Genomic DNA, 21,640 nt, shown 5'->3' with positions numbered 1-21,640 from the left:
GCCCGTCCTCAGGTCCGTGCAGACTTTAGGGAAGGGAAGGCAGGATGCGGTGGAGGTACTAATGGACCCGGCCTTGGCGGAGGCACGTCCTGGGCAGGATCGAAGTCCTATCTGCCCTGCGGCCGGAGGGACTAGATCATTAGTGCGACGAGCATAGACGTCTGGAGCCCGGCCGGCCCGTAAGAGCTGGGTGACCTAAGATTCTCCCTGCGAAGGGGTGGAGGAAGAACCTCTTCGATGGGGTTTAGTGTCTTGACCCTTTACGAAATGATTGAAGGGAAAGAGGAAAGTTAGAACAGTTCGGGACGGGGCAGGGTTAGGGAGGATAAGTGTCTGAGGATTTTGCAAAATGGATGGGGGTCCTTTAACGCGTCCGCCTACAGCCGTCCCCAGACAACGTAGCTTCAAGGGGGGCGGGGCGTCGTTTGGGACCGCCTTCCTGGGGGCCACACCTTTAGGTCTCAGTGACGAGCTCCTCGAGGGCCGGGGCGTGGCAGAGCCTGAAGAGGCGTGGCAGAGCCTGAAGAGGCGTGGCAGAGCCTGAAGAGGCGTGGCAGAGCCGAGGGTGGGCGGGTCCTGGGCGTGGTGGGGCGGGACCCGGCGTACCGCCTTAGGCTGAGTCTCCCCGCGGCGGGTGGCGGGTGGCGGGTGGCTGGCGGCGGAGACCCGGCGCGGCGGCCTTGGTTGCGGCCTCGGCCGGAGCAGCATGGATTGGGGCACCGAACTGTGGGTGAGTCCAATCGGCCTGTCTCCAAGTTCTTCTGTTACTGGGGTACAGACTCCCGCCTTTGCCCCTGCAACATCTTAGACGAAGCTCCACGCTTTTCCTTCTACCGATCCCTGGAATCCCCGCTCCGCCCTCTCGGAGTTTCCCGGGGCGTCTCAGGACGCCCGGGGCCGAAGGGCGACCTTGCAGGTGCGGCCTAGGGAAACTGAGGCACAGGGTCAGAGTGAGGAGAAAGAAATCCTAGGACCAGGCCGGGACGGCCGAGTGAGGTCACCTATTTTGAGCGTCCAGGCTGGGCGGGCGGCTTATCTTACGGCCCCTGGGTTCTTGCCCGCCGCCCGCCTGTCCCGCTGGTGAGGGGGAGGGGACCGTCTGGCCACTTTCTACCCCACGTGGGACTTAGAAGTTCTGACCGCCCTTTGCGTCGCCTCCAGTCAACACCTAGGGGCTTGGGACGCTCTAGTGGGGGAAGGGGTTGTGAGGCTGGCTCTCCTCCCCCAGCCCTTTCCAGGCACGAGGAGGGGCCGGCCCCAGACACCCTCTAAACTCAGCTCTGGAAACCCCAGGAATTTCCCCCTATCCTAGCCTGGACCTCCGACCCCTCCTCTTTCTGGGGGCGGTGGCATCCCTGGGTTCCTGGGTGCAGCGAGGTAACTAGATCGCCCCCCTCCTCAACTGTGGGATTTCTTTTGGAAGTGCAGTGGAGTCAGTGGGGTAAACTGAGTAGATAGGGGTACCAGAGAGCGTGCGACCCGGAAAACTTGGTGTCTGCCCCGCTGGTCATTCTAAGCCCCCCCTCAAGCTGCAGGGAACCCTGCTCCTTTAGCCCTGACTCACGCCGGGCCGGCCGGATTTTCCGGAATCTGGGGGGATTAGGGGAGTGGCCCTGCCCCGTTCCACACCCCTCTTGGCAGTCGGGAGACGTCCGGAGACGGGGACCCTGCCGTCCGGCTGGGGCTCCGCCCCTGTTCCCTGGCCCTTCCCGGGAAGGGGAGGGGGTTCCCGCCGGTTTCCTGCCTCTCCGCCCCAGCCGCGCAGGGGCGGGTGTGGGAAGCCACTCCTTCTTGTAGCTCATAGCCTTGAGGCTCCCTGGTGTCTGGCGGCAGGGTCCTGACCCGGTCCTCCCCACCCCCACCTTCTGTCAGGATCAATTTGAGGTTATAGAGCGGCACACGCAGTGGGGGCTGGACCTGTTGGACAGATATGTGAAGTTTGTGAAAGAGCGGACCGAGGTGGAGCAGGCTTATGCGAAGCAGCTGCGGTGAGACCCTAGGGTGAACTTCCCCTGGTGCTAATGGGCGCGTTTGGGGGGCTGGGGGCTCAGCCTTCCTGCCTCTCTCTCCCCTTAGGAGCTTGGTGAAAAAATATTTGCCCAAGAGACCTGTCAAAGATGACCCTGAATCCAAGTAAGGATGGAGAGGAGGTGTGAGGCTAGATTTGGGGGGACAGGGAGCGTTGATCCCACTTTCCCTGTTAGCTGGGCCACTCATTCAGGTCCCTCACCTCTCATCTTGATTCTCAACTAGAGGTAAGAGCATAGGAACAGGCTCCAGGGGTGAATCCTAGATCACTATTTTCTAGCCAAACTGCTTTGGGCAATTGACTCAAGTTCTCTGCTTCCATTTCCTCCCACCTATTAAATGGGGGAAGCTCCAGCAGTTACTAAATAAGTGACTCTGGGCAAGTGACTTAAGTTTTGTGCCTCTGTTTTCTTCGTCTGTAAAATAGGCATGATGACCATGACCTTGTGGGGCTCATGTGAAGATTAACTGAGTTAATGTGTTAAAACAGTGCCCAGCCCATAGTAAGTAGGAGCATTTCACTTTAATCTGGGTCTCCTGTACAGAATCCAAAAAGTTCTAGAAATTAAGTTTTTCCGGTAACTTATTTGGAGGCCACCTCTGACCTGAGCTCACTTGATGTGGATCAGGTTAATTATGGGCTTGGTTGTTATCCCACTTGGTGTGAATATTAATACTTTTCACTGTGAAATTATTTATAGTATTTGATTACAGCAGAGGTGTCAAACTTACTTTCATCGGGGGCCACATCGGCCTCGCGGTTGCCTTCAAAGGGCTGAATGTAATTTCAACTCCTTAGCAGTTAAGGAGTATTACATTTATATAGTCCTAAAATTATTTCGTCCCTTTGAAGGCAGCCATGAGGCTGATGTGGCCCCCAGTGAAAATGAGTTTGACACCCCTGGACTACAGGAAGTTGCCCCTGACCCCACTGGGGTGATGCACAAAAGATGGTATAAGCATTGTGTCTTTTTTCTAGAACCCTCAAATTCTGAGTTCTGAAATTCATCCTACTCAAGAGTTAGGGGTATGGGATATGGGCCAGAATTTGTCATTGCTTCAGGGGTGAATGTCTTGGGTCTTACCCCTTCTCATGGAGATGGGTTCTGGGGCCTGACCTTTGGCTCCCTGCCTCCCTCTCTCCCTGAGGTTCAGCCAGCAGCAGTCCTTTGTGCAGATTCTCCAGGAAGTAAATGACTTTGCAGGCCAGCGGGAGCTGGTGGCGGAGAACCTCAGTGTCCGTGTGTGTCTTGACCTGGCTAAATACTCACAAGAGATGAAACAGGAGAGAAAGATGGTAAGTGGTCTCCTCCCTGGGTCTTCCCGAGGGCCCCTGCCATGACCTGAGCCTATTGTTCCTCTTCCCACAGCATTTACAAGAAGGCCGTCGGGCCCAGCAGCAGCTGGAAAGTGGCTTCAAACAGTTGGAGAATGTGAGTTTGTGGGTGTGGAGGGTGGCCATTGTCCCAGGGAGCATGGTGAGGGTTGCTGACCTAGGGCTGTCCCCTTTGTCTGGCCAGGACCACCCCCTTCCCTGAGGGTTTCCTCAGTACCCATTGCTCCCCATTTACCGGGTAACTTCCTGCCAGTCCCTGAAATCTTGGCTTCCCATACCCCCTTGCCATCAGGGATGGTGGCAGCCCCCTCATTCTGGTTCTGTTCCCCACACAGAGTAAGCGTAAATTTGAGCGTGACTGCCGGGAGGCGGAGAAGGCAGCCCAGACCGCAGAACGGCTAGACCAAGATATCAATGCCACAAAGGCCGATGTGGAGAAGGTGCTTGTGGGGTCTGGGACAGGCTCAGAGGTCAGGATGGGACAGGGCCAGAATCTTCCAGTGACCCCCCACCTTGATATTCTTCAGGCCAAGCAACAGGCCCACCTTCGGAGTCACATGGCAGAAGAAAGCAAAAATGAGTACGCAGCCCAACTACAGCGTTTCAACCGAGACCAGGCCCACTTCTATTTTTCCCAGATGCCCCAGATATTTGATGTGAGTGCTCCGAGCCCCCAGCCCACCTTCCCGAAAAAGACCTCACTGTTAACCATCTCCTACACATTTGTCCAAACCCCAGAGGCAGTGTCCCAGTCTCTGAACCGAAAGGGGTTTAGAGACAGTAATAGTGAGCTCTGCCTTCCGCCAAGTTGTTCCTCCTGCCAGGGATGTCTGTCTTAACTTTTGAAAATCCTATTCATTCTTCTAAGCCCCAGCTCTAACAACCTCTCTGAAAGATCTTGAATTTTCCCTCTTCTTTTTCAGCTTTCTATTCCACTCTCTGTCTTAATCCTGGGATTGGCAGTTATCTATGCTGGGTCTGTTTTTTCTCCTGCTCCATTGTTGCCTCCTTTGAGAAACATTTCTTGACTCCCTAGGCAGGGGATTAGTGGGTTCCTTCAAGTCCCCTCTGAAACCACCCTGGCCCCTTGTCTCTCCCTTGACCACCTTGGGTTGGAAGGGTCTGTGCTCCAGCCCCACCATTAGCACCCCTGCCCTGTCCCTGCAGAAGCTACAGGACATGGATGAGCGCCGGACCACCCACCTGGGGGCTGGGTATGGGCTGCTGTCAGAGGCCGAGCTGCAGGTGCTGCCCATCATCACCAAGTGTTTAGAGGGCATGAAGGTGGCTGCCGCTGCCGTGGACACCAAGAACGTGGGTGCCTGATCCTGGGGTGGGCAGGAGGACCCCGAAGTCTAGGCACCTAGTCTGGCCCCTAACTGCCTTCTACGCTCCCCATGCCCTCCCTCCAGGACTCCCAGGTTCTTATTGAGCTGCACAAGTCAGGCTTTGCCCGCCCAGGCGATGTGGAATTTGAAGACTTCAGCCAGCCCATGAACCGTGCGCCCTCGGATAGCAGCCTGGGCACCCCCTCAGATGGTCGGCCTGAGCTGCGAGGCCCGGCCCGTAGCCGTGCCAAACGCTGGCCCTTTGGCAAGAAGAACAAGGTGGGGGCCAGGGTTCTTGGGGAGGGGGTATGAGTGGGGATAGTGACGGTGGTGGGGGGGCCCATTGAGTCAGCTCCAGCCACTGGAACTCTGAGTCCCGGGCAGGAATTTTCCTCTTGGCTGCCAGCCCAGGCTAGAGGGAAGGAAGGCGGTGATTGGCCTGGGAGTCCCCTGAGGCTGATGGGGGGCCAGGAGAAGGAGGGGGGATGTGGCGTCTGTCTGCTGCTTCTCAGGATGCTAGGAGAAGACCTGCTTGTGGCATTGAGGGCTGGTCAAGGGCTCAGATACTGGCCCTGGGGACTTCCCCTGGGCCTCTCTTCATCCTACCTATGGGATTCCCAATATCCAGGCTGTTTTTATCTTGGGTTTTTTGGTTTTCAATGTCAAACACGTACCTAGACACCCTGGTTTATACCTTCAGCAACTGCCCCCTGCCTAGTTTGTACCTTTGGCCCTTGCTACCCTGCTTCAGTTTATATATGGCACTCCTCCCTACCCGGCTGAAACACCACCTGTAATCCTCTGATATTTCATGCCTTTGACCCTTCTCTCTGCTTGCCCTTGACTGCTGCATACATCTCCCCCCACGTTCTAGACTGTGAGCCAAGAAAGCTGGGGGTGGGGAAACAGAAGCACAGGCTTAACCCCGACCTAGGTACTGAACATGGGGTGCAGGGGATGTGGGAGATCCTGGGGGAGGAAGGGGTCTGGCCTTCTGGCTCACAATCTGATGCCCTCCTGCCATCTCCCAGATTTTTGTGTTCTTTGCATGCATTTTCTGTGTGTAATTGTGCATCTTGAGTTGTGGTTTTCTTACCGTTTTTTTTCTTTTCTCCATTTGATTTTTTCCTTTATTGCGTCCCTCCGTCCGTCCATATCTGTACTCATTCTCTGTACTCTCCCACCCCTCCTGACCTACCCCTCCACGGTCCCCACTGGTAGCCGCGTCCTCCACCCCTCTCCCCCCTGGGGGGCCCCATGCCCTCGGCATTGCCTAATGGACCCCCGTCCCCCCGCTCCGGCCTCGACCCCTTGGCCATACTGAGTGAGATCAGTAAGTCGGTCAAACCGCGGCTAGCATCCTTCCGCAGCCTTCGAGGTAGCCGTGGGGTAAGTGAGGCCTCCAGGGGAGGAGGAGGGGCAGCCCCAGCCTGCCCAGCGGCCGGGTGGCGGGACCCTGGGCTCGCTTCCTGCTGCCGGCTGGGCCCCTCCTCCCATTGCGTGACTCGGACCTGCTTTGCTGTGTGCATGGCCTTGCCCCCCAAGAACCTTGGGTCGGGAGGAAGGTGGACTGGTGTATCTTATGAATGTCTTAGAGCCTGGGAGCTCCGACTCTGTGATCCAAACTCAGTTCTCTTTCCACCTTGTAGACAGTGGTGACTGAAGATTTTAGCCACTTGCCCCCGGAGCAGCAGAGAAAGCGGCTTCAACAGCAGCTGGAGGAACGAAATCGTGAACTCCAGAAGGAGGTTGACCAGAGGTAAGGTGAGAGGGAGGCAGACAAAGGAGAAAAAATGACAAAGAATTACAGATGCTTCTCAACTTACCATGGGGTGATGCCTGATAAACCCATCATAAACTGAAAATACCAAAAGTCAAAATGCATTTATAATACCACACTGCATAGTATTACTTATTCACATTCCTCATCGTGGCTGACTGGGAGCTGTGGCTGTCTGCTGCTGCCAGCCTCACGACAGAGTAGCGTATTGCATATCGCTAGCCGTAAAAAAGATCGAAATTCGAAGTATGCTTTCTACTGAATGGGTATAATTTTCAGGTCATCACAAAGTCGAAAATCATAAGTCAAACCATAGTAAGTCAGGGACAGCTGCACATTGAATTGTACTCAAACCTCTCCCAACAAGCCCCAGGCCCTGGCGGTTATGTAGGTAATTCCTACCCCCTCGTAAGAAACAGTTACTTTCCATATTATACAACTCATTCGCACACCCAAAATGAGTGAACGCCACCAGCTCATTTTAGAGGCTGGTGGCGTTTCGATTTCAAAATCAGTTAGCAAGAATTCAAGAAAATAAAATTACGGGTTCATTTTAATTCACTTAGGATCTTAGATGCTGCAACATCCTAGCCAGGCAAATCCAGTGGTGTGTGTAAAACTAACACACCATGCTGTGGTGATGGCTGCACAACAGTGTGAATGTGCTCTGTGCCGTGGAGCTGTATGGTTGGCGTAAATGAACCAAAAATGGTTCAAGAGGGAAGTTTCATGTTATGTATGTTTTATCATAATAAAACAGCTTTTTAAAAAGACTTTTAAAAAGTTATGAGCAGTTGGGTGTTAACCCCATAATGCAAAGACAGTTCAGTATATAAAAAAAGCTTATAAGTCTCATTCACCACATTAATGGGCTAAAAAAATGACATATGGTTATCTATTAACTAACTCAGACACTTAAAATATTAACAATAACAAATCTGGCAGATTAAATAAAAGTTTGTACTCATTCTTTCCAAACAGCAAGATCCTCTTCCCAGTCTTCTTACATAATAGAAATGACGTTTGCCACTTGCAGACAGGCAGACAAAGTCTATTTTGCCATTTTGTATAAAAGGGCTTTTATTGGTGTCAAATTAGGGCTTAAGGGTACATGCTCTGGAGTCAAGACAGACTGACCTTGAATTCCAGCTGTTTTGCCTCTCTGTGCCTCAGTTTCTGCATCTGTAATATGGGTCATATTAGGACTGGAAAGAAGTTGAACCCATGTTTGACATTTTCCAGAAATCTATGCTCACAACTATTATTGCTTGTATTTTTAGTTTTGAAGGAAATAGGGCCCAGGGACTGATGATAAGAATAACACCTAGCAATTATAGAGCACTTACTGTGTACCAGGCACTATTCCAAACCCTTTCCATGGATTCACTGGCATTCCCAAGTTTTCCTGAGAGACTGTGTGTGAGCAGAGGCAGGATCCTGGCTGACTTGCTTGGTGTTACATTTCTGATGCCTGGAACAGTGCCTGCCATGCAGCCCTCAGTGTGCATCTGAATAAATAAAGGCACTGTTGTGAATCTTCACAACCATTCCCATGAGACATATATATCATCATCCCCATTGTCCAGGTTAGCATACTGAGACAGGTTCAGAACAACCCCAAATGACACAACTAGGAAATGCCCAGACTGGGATTCGAGCCCAGACGTTGAAGCACTACTAGTATGTGAGCTTTAACCACTGTCTTTGGCTATTTGCTCCCTGAAGCAAAGCCCATATTTTTTGCTCGTTAAATCACATAGGGCTGATCTTTTTCCTCTGCCTGTCTGGTCCTAGGGAAGCCCTGAAGAAAATGAAGGATGTATATGAGAAGACACCCCAGATGGGGGACCCCACCAGCTTGGAGCCCCAGATTGCAGAAACTCTGAACAACATCGAACGGCTGAAATTGGAAGTGCAGAAGTATGAGGTCAGGGAAGACCCTGGGGAGGGGCGGGGGCCGGCCAGCCCGGCTGAGTCACAGCCTGGGGGACAGGGAGGTGTTGTGGGGAGGCTCCAGCTGTTTCTCATCACAGCTCTGGGTGTGCATGGGTGATCTCAGGAAACATCTGAGCCCAGAGCGGGCTGACCCCAGAGCCCTGCCCTGGAACTGACCGCATGGTCTTCTCTCAGGCTTGGCTGGCAGAAGCCGAAAGCCGGGTCCTGAGCAACCGGGGGGACAGCCTGAGCCGGCACACCCGGCCTCCGGACCCCCCAGCTAGCGCCCCACCCGACAGCAGCAGCAGCAGCAGCAGCAGCAACAGGGAATCACAGGACAACAAGGAGAGGTGAGTGGAGTAGCCACAGTGGGTCTGCCCCCCGGGACATGGGAGGCCTTGCTTCACTGCTTTGCTCTCCCCTACCAGCTCTGAAGAGCCCCCCCTGGAGGAAGGCCAGGACACCCCCATCTACACAGAGTTCGATGAGGATTTTGAGGAGGAACCTGCATCCCCTATAGGTCACTGTGTGGCCATCTATCACTTCGAAGGTGAGCATCAGTTTGGGTGGCGCTGGGGGGTGTCTGGCTAGGTTCTGTTCAGATTCGCCTGAAGCAGGCCTGAGTCCACCTCCACCCCCACGACAGGGTCCAGCGAGGGCACCATCTCCATGGCTGAGGGTGAAGACCTGAGTCTCATGGAAGAGGACAAGGGTGATGGCTGGACTCGGGTCAGGCGGAAACAGGGAGGTGAAGGCTACGTGCCCACCTCCTACCTCCGAGTCACGCTCAACTGAACCCTGCCAGAGGTGGGAAGAGGGAGGCTGTCAGCTGTCGGCTGCTGCTTCTGGGCCACAGGGGGGCCCCCAGGACCTACGCACTTTATTTCTGCCCCCGTGGCTTCAGCTGAGACCTGTGTAACCTGCTGCCCCCCACCTCCACCCCTCACCTCAGATGGACCCGCTGTGCCTTCTACCATTGATGTACATACTCGTGTTTTAAATCTTTTCTTCCTGCCACTTGACTAGGGCTGTTTTGTTTTATATATTAAAAAAAAATGATGTCAAGTTCTTGGAGTCCATGCTTTATTAGGAGATTTAGGTGCTAGGGTGGGATATTCAAATGCCACCCTCCTTACAGGCCACATAGGGAATGAGGAAGGGGAGGTGAACTTGGGCACACCTTGGACATACCCTGTCCCTTCCTAAGAGTTGGGTCCTTGTCTGTGACCAGTGTAGGGAAAGGGTGCTAAACATCATCCCTTTCGTGTTTCGCTGAGAACAGGTGGCATTTATTGAGCACATACTGGGAGCCAGGCATTCTCCACCCATGGCCTCTAAGCACTGAGCTGTAATTCCCATAACCCTTAGAAAGTGCAGCCTCACTTTTGTGTTGAAGGAACGCACAGAGAGGGCAAGCAATCTGCTAGAAGCCACACAACTTTTATTTATTTTTTAATTGTATTTATAGTTTTAGAGGGAGGGGAAGGGAAGGAGAGAAACATCAGTTGCTTCTCACAAGCCCCTAACCAGAAACCTGGTCCTCAACCCAGGCATGTGCCCTGATTGGCAATTGAACAAGTGACCTGGTTTTCAGAACAACACCCAACCCACTGAGCCACACAGTCAGGGCTAGAAGTCACACATTTGAACTCTGGCCTCTTAACTCTGCAAGTTCCCTTATCATTAGAAGCTACGTATTCACCATTTGTGGGATGTGTGTGGGGGTGGGGATGGGGGAGGGCAGCCAGGGCCTCTAGACATCTGTGTCTTCTGGTGTGGGGTAGGAGGCTCCCCTCACCCCAGGATCCCAGTATATTTTTAGTGGGCAGGGTGGGTCTTGCAAGTCAGGGTGTGGGTCCTCACCCTGTTTGGCTGTGTGAGCAACCTGGGATGACTTCCTTGGTGTCCTGCTGGGGTCCCCAGAAGTCTGAGTGTACCAGTGTGAAGAAGGGGATCTGCACTGAGCAGTCAGGCTCCAGGTGCTGCGACAGGGCACTGAGGATGTGCTGAAGCTTCTCCAGACGAGCAGCTCGCGGAGTCCCCTCGCCCCAACTTCCCCAGAGCAGCCTTCGCAGGAAGTCAGTGGTCAGGGCCTCCTGCAGCTCCGGGTTCAGCTGGAATCCTGGGGGCAGGGCTGGGTGCGCTGGGGGTGGGGCCCAGTCCCCTTCCCTGCCCCTCCTCACATCTGCATTTTCCCCTGGGGACTTTGATCCAGCAGAGGCTTGGCGGGACTCTGCTCCAAGTACTCTTGATAATTAGGTAGGGTTGGTGGGGAGCGGGCTGCTGGGTCTCTGGAAGTTTGGGGAAGGGCTTGGCGGAGGTGAGCTGGGCCAGCGTGCATGGAGGTGCTGTTCCTGATTTGAGCTGCTAGGGGCTCCACCTTAGGGACTGTGCCTGGAGATAGAGAGGCCCGGAGTCAAGATTTGGGGTCCCAGGACAACCTGCGCAACAAACTTGGGAAGAGTTGGGAGGGGTGGGAGTGCGACCTGTGGGCGTGACTCTGGGGGGCAGGTCCGCCCCTTTCGGCTATAGGTCACTTTCATCACTGCTGGTTGCAAAGCAGGCTTGGGAGTCCCTAAGAGGAGCCATCCCAGTTTGTGTGGGACTCTGGGAGGCGTGGCAAGAGGCTTCGGTCCCTAGCAAGATTTGGGGGCATCCGGTTAGGGCAGCACAGCACAGAGGGGGCACTCACCTTGCAGACGCTGGGCCGCGGCCTTACAGAATTTGGGCGCGTCCTGGGCCATGTGACGCGCCCCCTGCAGGATGCGTAGCAGCTGCTCTCAGCTCCCGTCCAGCTGCCCCGGGAGTTCCTCGCCTTCCAGCAGGCGCGCCACTGTTACCACGTGAGGTAGCGCCACCTCGCCAGGGTCGCAGGATCCTGTGGGGTGAAGGGTGTGGGGTTGGCTTGGGGCGGGGAGCAGAGCCTAAGGTGAAGAAGGCGGGACATTGGGCCAGGCATCCTAGGATTAAAGTAACCGACCGGCGGGACTTGGGTGGAATAGGCTTGAGCCTCGCAGAGCTTGATTGAGTCAAGGGAGTGGTATAGGGCAGGGGCGGGGCCTAGGGATTGGGGCCAGGACCAAGCCTAGTGCAGAGGGTGAAGCCTAGGGTACAGAAGGCGGGGCCTATGGTAAAGGGGTGGGGCTTAGGGCACAGTGGGGGCGGGACCTAGGGGTTGGGTCCAAGGCCGGGTCTGGTTAGGAGGGCAGAGTCTAGGGCGAAGAGGGCGGATCCAATAGCGAATGGGCAGGTCTAAGGATAGAGGCAGGGATTTTGCCTAGCCCTTGGTTAGAATTCTGAGTTAGAGTGGGCGCGCGGCTCCAAATGAAGCCATCTACCGGTGCCCTCATCCAGCGCCCGCGTCAGCGGCTTCAGCTCCTGCTCGAAGGCCAGTGCAGCCTCGGTGTGGCTCCTTCGGAGTTAGCGCCACCTGCGTTCCAGCCGGGACACCTGGGGTAAGAACCCTGGTAAGAAGACTCCTCTTCCCCATCTCCTGCACTCTGGCGTTCCCCTAATCCCTGCACCCCATGCACCTGGCGCATGAGCAGGGCGCCCATAACTGCAACCAGTCCAGGCAAGTCCCTCGCTGCCCCTGGCTGCCACGCCAGTGCCAGCTCCACCAGGCCCTTCAGGGCGGCTGTGCGCTCCTTCAGCGATTCTGTGCAGCTTAGCAATACCAGCGCACTGGCCAGCACCAGCACCTCGTGCCTGTGGAGGCAGAGGGCAAGGGTATGGGGTCGTGGGGAGGTTTTGTATTTCGGAGTGAGGAAGGACACGAGGTGTTATTGCCCATCTCCCCTCCCTGAGTGGGGAAATTTGGAGATCCGGGGAATTCCAGATAGCTGCCTCACCTTTCCGGCAGTTCTGACCTCAAGCGAAGGCGGTGGGGAAGTGTGAGCAGCTCCAGGCCAGAGGCAACCACCGTGGCATACTGCTGAGCCTTGGTCACTCCCAGTAGGCCAGCAGCCTGGGGGCAGGGGCGTTGAGTTGGGGGAAGTGAGGAGGACAAGTGAACAGAGTGAGTGCAGGGGTATGAGACGCGCGGTTGGGCCTCTCCAATGCCTGGTGAGAAGGGACCTTGTATGTGACTCACCTGGCAGTCTGCTAGTAGTAAGTGGAGGGCAGTGCTCCCAGCATGGTGCTCCAGGAACAGGCCTCGGAGAGCACACAGGACTTCCAGCTCCAGGGGCTGATTTTGAGGGTCCAGTAGGCTGGAGGGGGTGCCAGGGGGGCAGAAAGACACCTCTGCCTGTGGCCATGGGCCTTCTGGATCTGGGCAGCTAGCTGTAGCCAGGGGATGTTCCCTGGGCACCGAACACTTGGGGCATGGGACACTTGGGGCACCAGCTCACAGTACGTTGGGGACTGTCCAGAGGCATCAGGCAGCACCAGTGAGGGTGTTTGAGGTGGCTTGGTTGGCAGCTTAAGAAGCTGCCCATCCAAGGCCCTGAGGCTGTTAGCAGTGAATCCCAGGGGAGTCAGGGTCTTCAGCAACACAGGGCCACTACCTATGCAAGACAGAGCAAGGGTGGGCATAGCGGAGGCTCCTGGGGACCATAGAAGACGGGGTGCAGGAGGTGCACAGAGAAGACAGTTGAGTGGGTACCAGCTCATCCACGCATTCAGTCAATACCCAGGTATTCATACCTATTTTGCCATGGCTTTGAACTTTAACAACTTCCCCAGTATAAATGCTACATACTGGTTTGAAAATAAACTTTCTTTGGTACTTATGTAGTTTTGCGAATTCTGAATACCACATTTTAAATCTGAATCCTTTGTTTCTGTCCCTCTGATTGAAGATGACAAAGTATTGATGATAGAAAATAAAAATGTTAATCAAATTCACAAAACTGCATAAACATAAAAGCAACAGAATTCATCAAACCTTCAAATGATGTCATTTGTTAAGTTTGTGGCATGTTTACTTTAAAAATTATTAGAACTTAAAACTACACCCAGACTTTTGGGAGATTCTGTACTAACAAAACATTTAAATAGACCATATTATAGGGCCTTCCTGTGGTTCCCAGCTCACCCTGAGTAATGGCCAAAGTCTTCCCAGTAGCCAAAAAAGCTCTCAAAATCTGAGTTTCAGATCTTCTTCCAACTTCCCCTCACTGCCACTTCTTCAATTATACTCTCCTCTTTTTGTTTGAATGAGTAGTTCAGACTCTGATTCTGGCCACAGGACCTTTGCACTGTTCTTTCTGCCTGAACCACTCTCACCCTGTTACCCACATCCTTCTTGTCCTTACCCCTCGGAATTTTTCTCCATGGGGCCTTTCCTGACTACTATTTAAAATCCTCCATACTCTGTTGTATCTCTTTTTAATTTTTTTTTTAATTTACTGATTTTATAGAAAAAGAGCAAGGGAGAGAGAAAGAGCGAAACATTGACTTATTTATTGTTCCACTTACTTATGCATTCGTTGGTTGGTTCTTTTATCTGCCCTGACTGGGGATTGAACCCACAACCTTGGTACATCAGGATGATGCTCCAACCAGCTGAGCTACCTTGGCCAGGGCTCTCTGGTGTACTTTTAATTATTTTTTTTAAAAGATTTTATTTATTTATTTTTAGAGAGAGGGAAGGGAGGGACAAAAAGAGGGAGAGAAACATTGATATGAAAGATAAACATCAATTGCCTGCCTCTCGTATGTAACTAGACCTGGGACCAAACCTGCAACCCAGGCATGTGCCCTGACCAGAAATCAAACTTGTGACCTTTCACTTTGTGGAATGACAGCCAATTGAGCCACACGGGCCAGGGCTATTATACTTTTAATTCTTACTCCAAATCATCCACAATTGACTAATTTTTGTTGTTCCTGGTCTATCTTTTCCTAACAGGATGTGAGCTCCACTAGGGCAGAAATCTTTGCCTCTCTTGTTCACTGATGGATCTCAGCATGTAGCAGAGGCCCTGGCATGAAGAGAGGGCTCGTGCTGAATGGGCTGGGAGACAGACAGGGCAGGTGAGGCAGACCAGGCATGAGGGAGGGGGCATCTTCTTTAGGGGGGATGATTAGGGGAAGCTGTTTTGAGGAACTCATGTTAGATGAGAAGGAGTCAGAAAAAGATTAGGGGAATGCACTTTCCAATGGCGAGAACAGCTAGTGTAAAGGCCCTGCAGCAGGAACAAATCTGAAATGTTCTAGCAAGGGAAAGGAAGACTGTGACACCGATGGCAGTGCGGGCAAAGACAGGGGTTATTAGGGAAGTCAGCCATGATCAGAACACGCAGAGCTTGAGAATAACGGTAAACCCACATTGTAAGCACCTATAAAGTTCCTATGTGTTTTTTAACCACTGTAACAACTTTGAGAGCATTATTGTCTCCATTTCCCAGGAGGTTATGTCACCTCCCTAAGATCACTCAGGGAGTGAGGGGCAAATAAATCTCTGAGCCATGGCTGTCGTGGAAGTCTCACCTGGTTCACGGTCTGGTTCACACATGCTCCAGGCCTGCAGGCTGACTGGCTCCACTTCCTAGCCCCGGAGGACAGAGACAAGGTGGGTGTGTAGACCCAGCCTGAGCAGGGCGGCCCCCACCAGTGCCCAAAACCACTACCCACCATCACTTAGGGCCGTAGGGTCTCAACCAGGGTGCTGTCTACCCCTGGGGACTTGGCAAGGTCAGGAGACATATTTTGTTTGTCACAACTATGGAGCAAGGTAGGGAGGATTCTACCAGCATCTAGCAGATAGAGACCAGGGGTGCTGCTCAACACCCTACATGCACAGGATAGCCCCCACAGCCAAGAATGATCCGGCCCCAAGGATCAATAGTGCCGAGGTGAAGGAGCCCAGGGGTTTTTGGTGTCACCAGGTAGGTTGGGAGTCTCTTGAGTACCTGAGTAGCTCTCCCTGAGTCAGGCTGTCTAGGAGGGTGCCCTGGCTCAAGCTGAATTGAATAGGCCCTTCCCGCACCACCGGCCTGGAGGCCACAGCCCCTGTAGCTTGGGTCAGTGGGTGCTGGCTAGTCACATAGCTGTGAACCAGGGCAGGCAGGCTCAAGAAACGCTCATCTTCCAGCTGAAAAGGGGATGTGGGCCGGCCTGGCCGGGGACACAAGGCCACACAGAGCACCTTAAAGCGCAGGGCTGAGCCCTGCCAGCGGCAGGAGATCACAAGGTGACCCCCACGGGATGGAGATGTGAGAACCAAGAAGTCACCATCTTGCTGGAGAAGAGCCTCAGCCTTCTGGGGATGGATGATGGGGGCAGGGGGTTTAGGCATGAGCCCAGACCAGTAGGTAATGGTACACTCCCACCCCCACCCCACCCCCATCCAAGAAAAGCCATCCCGGAGACTGGATAGTTTTGTACCAAACCGTTTACCCTTTTCTCATGGGTATACCTCTGGACTACATTTCCCAGGCTCCCTTGCAGTTATAGCTACCATGTGACAAGATCTAGCCAATGTGACAAGGGCATAAGTGCAGTGGGGACTGTCCACACCTGGCCCATAAAAACCATCCTGCAAAATCCTACAGGTTTTGTCCCCTATTTGTCAGCTGACGTTACCAAAGCCCAAGGGTAAGGCTGAGCCACAAGATGGGAAAGGCTGGGGTCCTGACTGATTTCTGGCATTCCATATCCTCACTCTTCAACCACCTTGGACTGTGACATAAACAAGCCCTTAAATGATCCCAATACACTAATCAGAAAGAATATATGCACCCCTATGTTCATAGCAGTGTTATTTACAGTAGCTAGGATCTGGAAACAGCCCAAGTGCCCATCGGTAGATGAGTGGATAAAAAAGATGCGGTACATTTACACAGTGGAATACTATATGGTTATGAAAAAGAAGGAATTCTTACCCTTTACGACAGCATGGATGGTCCTGGAGATTATTATGCTAAGTGAAATAAGCCCGTCAGAGAAAGACAAATACTGTAGATGTCACTTATATGTGGGATCTAATGAACAAAATACTCTGACAAACAAAATAGGACCAGAGGCATGGATACATGGAGCAGGCTGACAGATCTCAGAGGGGAGGGGGACTGGAAGAGATCAGTCAAAGAACACATATGCATAGCCTGGACACAGACAACAATGTGGTGAAGGCTGGGGCGGGGGGCTGGGTGGAGGGGGGCAAAGGTGGGAGAAATGGAGGACATCTGTAATAATATCAACAATAAAAAAGTCAAAAGAAAATGTGTATTGTGTTTGGTCAGTGACATCTTGGATAGGTCTGTTATAGCTACTAGCTGATGCTGACCGATACAACTCCCAATCTGAGTAAACGTACTGTCTTGCTTTGCAACTGTGGCTTCAAAACAGCACATTAGTTGGATTATCCCATAGTGTAGCCCATAAATCCTCCTTTATAAAATTTTCAAGCTGTCTTATGACAGCCGTGACGGCTGGTGTGGTAACAGGAGCTGAGGGCTCTGACGCAGGAGAGGCAAAGCAGAGCTGGTGATGGGGGCTGAGGACTGAACAATGCATGCAGTAGACACGTGTACAGCCTTACTGGGTGCTAGGTGCTGCTTTAGGTATAAAACATGTGAACTCATTTAATCCTTTACCAAGGTTAAACAATAGGTACTATTATCCCCATTTTACACATGGGCAAACCGAGGTCCAGAGAGATGAAATACCTTAGCTTAGATCACACAGAACATAAATTGTAGGGCTGGGATTTAATTCCAGGATGTCTGACTCTAGGGTGTGGGATATGAACCACTAACCTACACTGCCTCATGATTTGATAGGGTGCCCAGGGTCCCAGGACTCCTGAGAGTTGAGGATGAGGGTGGAGAGCCTTGAACTGAGAGGGAGATGGGCCCTGGTGGCCATAGGTGCCTGGGACCCAGAAAGAAAGAGAGACAAACAGAGCTAAGGGTGCTCTGAGGGAGCTAGGACCTTCTTCAATCTCTGTTACCACCCTCAAAACTATCCCAAAGAAAGTGACAATTTAAATATAAGGAGTGACATCCGACACCAACCAAGCTTCAAGGCAGACCATGGTCCCCAGTCACTCCTTCCAAAAGACCTTGATCCTAAATCCCTCCTCTGGGACCCAGGAGTCCCCAGCAGGTCAAAGGTGGAAGAGGCTCCCCATTGCAATGTGCTGAGTCTCTGCAGGAGGCAGTACCTGGCAGAACAGGGGGCCGTGGTACCAAGTTTGGCTGGCAAAGTCCTCTCCATCTTGTGGCAACTGCATGGAGCTTTTCGAAGCAGTGGATGCTGGGGCTGAGTTCTGCACTTTTAACAGGACTCAGTCTTCCATATCTGTAAAATGGGAGTAATTATTCCTGCTTCCTGGGTGGCTGGGTCAGCCCTTCCCTTCTATGCTCCCCTTAGTTTTTTAAAATTTGTTTTTGTGTTCCTCTTAGTTTTGGAGATAACAGCCCATATCCTATCAAATCTTAAAATGTATCTTTCTCTGTATATGTATATATTATATAAATACATACTTTAAATTAAACAAGGTACTCATAGTCAGAAGGAATGTGTGTGTATGTGTGTGTGTGTGTGTGTGTGTGTGTATGCGCCAGACATATAGGTGAAATCTAGACATATGCCAGACTACAGTGACCCTTGAACAGTGCAGGGGTTAGAGACACTGACCCCTGTACAGTCAAATATCTGTACATAAATGTCGACTCTCCCAAAACTTAATTACTAATACCCCATAGTTGGCAAGAAGCCTCACCAATAAAATAAATAGTCGATGAACACATGTTTAGTATGTTATCTGTATTAGATACTGTAGTCTTACAATAAATTAAGCTATGGAAAAGAAAAATGTTGTTAGGAAAATACATTTCCAGTATTTACTGAAACAAAAAAAAAACCCCACACATGAGTGGACCCATGCATTTTAAGCCCATGTGGTTCAAGGGTCCGCTGTCTGTATCCCTGTGATCAGGCTGCAAGTAACTAACTTAGAATCGGCTGTGAGTTCATGGAAACAGCCAAACATTCACTGGGATTCTTGCAAAGGGAGAAGACCTAGGCCCTACTTTCAAATGCAATGGTATGTTATGCAGATGACATAAGGCTACATTTAGAAATTGAATTAACTAATTGACTCAGATCAATATTATGTGGCACCCACTGCGTGCTAGGCACTGTTGTAGGTGCTAGAGACCCAGTAGTAAACAAAACACACTACAGACCACTGCCTTTCCAGTGTGGGAGATGGGGATTAAGAGAATAAATAAGTAGGTGAATGTGTAGATAGTTCCGAGAGAGCTAAGCAGAAAGGTGTAACCAGGGGTGGGATGCGAAGCTCTGAGTGGTGGATGCACATTTCCCATCGGAAGGCCTGGGAAGGACTCCATCAGTAGGGCTGGAAAGACTTTGAGGGCAGGAACCCGGTGGTCCTCAGGATGTGAGAACATCCCAGTATGGAAGTAATTTAATTGACTAATGTCTGTAGCTTCTAAGCAACCTGTGTGCACACAAGGATTCTTAGGGTGTAAGCAAATCTAATCTATACATGGCCTTCCAATGTAACACTACATTTAAGGACGTTGAAAGGCCACATTTCTGTAGAAATGTCAGCAAATGTAATTTGGGAGCCAATACATTCCATCATTATTATGGTCAAATTTAGGTCTCAGACACTTTGGGACTCACTTGACCATCAAATCATGCAGGTCTGTCTCAAACATCTGGTAGAGAAAATCCACCCTGGATAGGAAGAATGTAAGGGGTCCGCTTCTCACTCTCCCTACCCTGCAAGGTCTTTGGGGCCTGGCCAGGGTCTGTGGGAAAAGAGCACCAGGATTCTTACATCCTGAGTCAGCCTGGCTGAGGGCCTGAAAGGCACAGGAAGTTACCAGACCAGTCCTAGGTGGCTTTAGGGGGCGGAGACCTGGGCCTGGAGCTGGCTCCTGGCGATGCATACCTGAGCACCAGGTGTGTCTCCTGGATGCCTGTGCACATCCTGTTTGTCGACCGGGCTGGGCCCAGCCTTGTCTTAACAGTCCCCCAACTCCAGTTTCCTCTGTCTCATGTCCCTTTAGTAGGCACTGAGGTGGATTACTGAAACTCTGGTTAGTCTGGGGTGGGGAAAGCTCAGGGTGGGCAAAAGACACCCTGTGTCTTTTGGAAAGTTTCTGAATATTTGGGCAGAGGAGAGAGGAAGGGGACAGAATCAGGAGAGGGGGTGAAGTAGGGGCAAGCATAGGGAAAGGAGGGAGGGCATTCATGCCCTATAGGCCATATATGGGTGTACACAACTCAGGGGACAGCCACCAGCAAGCACATAGACATATGGACACAGATGGACAAACTTGACACTGAGCAACCACCGATTTGTTGAGCACTTACTGTGTGCTGTTCTAGACCCTGGAAATAACACTTAGGATAGAGACATGCTCTCACCCTTCGCTGTCTGGTGGACAGACACACAACAAAACAAGAATAAGTCCTGAAAGTAATCAATGAAGGTGGTAAAACAGGGCGAGACGTAATAAAATGGCTGGAGAGGCCAGGCTACTTCAAATAGCCTACTCAGGGAGGTCTCTCTCAGAAGGTGACATTGGAGCTGAGACCTCCGTAAAGGGAAGGAGACAGTTATGCAAAGATTTGGAAAAACAGCAGTTCAGGTGGGGGATACTGCAAATGCAAACGTGATGTGGAGCTTGCTTTTTATATTTGACAGCATCAAGTAGGCCAGTGTAGCTGGAATACAGCGAGCCAAGAGCTACGTGGTGAGCAGTGAGGTCAGCAGGGGCCAGACCATGCAAGAAACGGTGGACCCCAAATTTTCATCTCAGTCGTATGGAATGCGAGCTATGGAAGGGTTTTAAGTGAGGGAGGGGCACAATCTGGTTTGTGGTTTAAAAAGATCGGTCAGGCAAAAGTGGAAGCAGGGAGGATGTCCGTGTTGCAAAGGAAACACGCTTAGAGGAGCACTCCTAGGTACACCCAGGTACACGGGTACGCGTGATGAAGGATCCAATCAGGTATTTGGCAACCCATTCTAAGTCCGCGGACCGCGTGGACAGACACCCAGGTCCTCCCTGAGTGCCGGTGGTCTCACCTGAAAAAAAAAGGGGATTCCCCACGCGAATAAACCCTCGGTCCTGGATTCACCCGGGGCCCTCCACTCACCTGGGCCAGGACCTGCGGAGCTGGAAAGAGGCTGGGGCCGATACCAAGCCTGAGGCTCCGGGACCTTCTCACCCCGCCCCTCAAGACCACGCCCCCTCTGACCCCGCCTCCAATTGCAGCCTCCAAAACTTCACCTCGTCCCCTCATTCCCGCTCCGCCTCCTTAGAACCTTTCCTTGCACTATCCACGTCCCCTTTGGATAACACCTCCTTCTTCATAGACCACACCACCTTGGGAAACTGTCGGTCCCTTAAAGTCGGCCCTTCCCCTTAGAACATCGCTCCGCCCCCGACGACTGGCCACGCCCACTCGCCCGTAGGTCCCTGTTAGTCTGGCTTCTTAGAATTCGGCTCTTTCAGTACCCTCAGGCTGATCCTAAGTACCCTTGGCTCTTCGGGAGGCGGGAAAAGGGTATCCCTTTGTCCCTCGGGGTTCCGGGAAGGGGCGGGGCAGCTTCTCTGAGTTTTCTCGCTTGGCGGGGAGTGGCAGCGGCTGTGACGTGGAGGGGTGCGCTTCTCGAGGCCGCCCCCTGGAGTTTCCCGGAATGGAACCCCAGCTGAGTGTTGGGTTTTGTAGAGAGATGCGGGGAAAACACGACAGCTTCCCCCAGTGACAGCACGAGGAGTTGAGCTAGACTCAGAAGAGACACGGAGGGGGTGGGGGAACGTTCAGGTAGTTTTCCAAGTGGGAGGAAGGAGATGGTGGAGCTTCCATCATGATGCTTGGAGACAAGCATGAGAAAGCTTGCGGGGTGGGGGGGGGGGGGTCGGGAACAGGAGAGAACGCCCTGGCCACAGTGGGGGAGGGGGGAGAAGAGAGGAAGGGAGGGAGGGAGGGAGGGAGGAAAGAGCAGTGGTCGCAGTTATAGAGCACTGGCTGTATGCCAGGACTGTATTGCTTGCTTGACCCGTTTCGACGCATTTAATTTTTACCTAGGCCACTCAATGAGGAAGGTACTACTTTCATCACCCCCATTTTCCAGATGCAGAAACGGAGGCGCCGGACAGCTAAGCCACATGCCCAAATAGACCCGGTTTGTGAGTGGCCGATTCAAATGTAGAGCCCCGGAAGGCCATCCTGTGTTCCTTGCTTTTGTGTTGGCAGCCCCACCATCTCTGATCCCTACCATAACGCTAAACGGTCACCCAT

At 52.4% G+C, this 21,640-nt stretch overlaps 2 protein-coding genes across 5 annotated transcripts; one reads left to right on the top strand and one right to left on the bottom strand.

The window, feature by feature from the left end:
• The first annotated feature begins 56 nt into the window (after positions 1-56).
• Positions 57-9,472, top strand: TRIP10 (thyroid hormone receptor interactor 10). 4 transcript variants are annotated; one of them, XM_045831171.1, is made up of 16 exons: positions 57-179; positions 1,873-1,988; positions 2,077-2,133; positions 2,456-2,531; positions 3,178-3,325; positions 3,399-3,461; positions 3,700-3,804; positions 3,892-4,020; positions 4,532-4,678; positions 4,777-4,971; positions 5,914-6,081; positions 6,342-6,451; positions 8,267-8,399; positions 8,603-8,757; positions 8,836-8,957; positions 9,054-9,472. In XM_045831171.1, the coding sequence occupies exons 5-16, from the start codon at positions 3,305-3,307 to the stop codon at positions 9,200-9,202; spliced, it is 1,497 nt and encodes a 498-aa protein (XP_045687127.1). In that variant the 5' UTR covers positions 57-179; positions 1,873-1,988; positions 2,077-2,133; positions 2,456-2,531; positions 3,178-3,304; the 3' UTR covers positions 9,203-9,472. The 4 variants fall into 4 exon arrangements, with proteins under 4 accessions (XP_045687127.1, XP_045687125.1, XP_045687124.1 ...); XM_045831169.1 differs by lacking the exons at positions 57-179; positions 2,456-2,531 and adding an exon at positions 598-730 and having other exon boundaries at positions 3,184-3,325; XM_045831168.1 differs by lacking the exons at positions 57-179; positions 2,456-2,531 and adding an exon at positions 598-730.
• SH2D3A (SH2 domain containing 3A) lies at positions 7,780-14,910 on the bottom strand. The gene is given in 8 exon segments (XM_045831172.1): positions 7,780-7,980; positions 10,271-10,529; positions 11,100-11,285; positions 11,746-11,857; positions 11,941-12,138; positions 12,259-12,374; positions 12,501-12,915; positions 14,843-14,910. Coding segments are annotated over 7 exon segments (1,089 nt in total). The 5' UTR covers positions 12,667-12,915; positions 14,843-14,910; the 3' UTR covers positions 7,780-7,928.
• Between the last annotated feature and the right edge of the window lie 6,730 nt (positions 14,911-21,640).

This window comes from Phyllostomus hastatus, unplaced genomic scaffold (genome assembly GCF_019186645.2).
Source record: "Phyllostomus hastatus isolate PE091 unplaced genomic scaffold, TTU_PhHast_1.1 phas_contig_159, whole genome shotgun sequence".
Classification (NCBI taxonomy): domain Eukaryota; kingdom Metazoa; phylum Chordata; class Mammalia; order Chiroptera; family Phyllostomidae; genus Phyllostomus; species Phyllostomus hastatus.
This window is presented reverse-complemented; position numbering and strand designations above follow the sequence as displayed.

Bases quoted from the DNA above. Each gene is read 5' to 3' on its own strand.
- TRIP10 (XM_045831168.1), top strand. From the start codon at position 707: ATGGATTGGGGCACCGAACTGTGG. The intron at 4,972-5,913 runs GTGGGGGCCAGG...CCCCACTGGTAG, and splicing joins CCTTTGGCAAGAAGAACAAG to CCGCGTCCTCCACCCCTCTC. The intron at 8,958-9,053 runs GTGAGCATCAGT...CCCCCACGACAG, and splicing joins GGCCATCTATCACTTCGAAG to GGTCCAGCGAGGGCACCATC.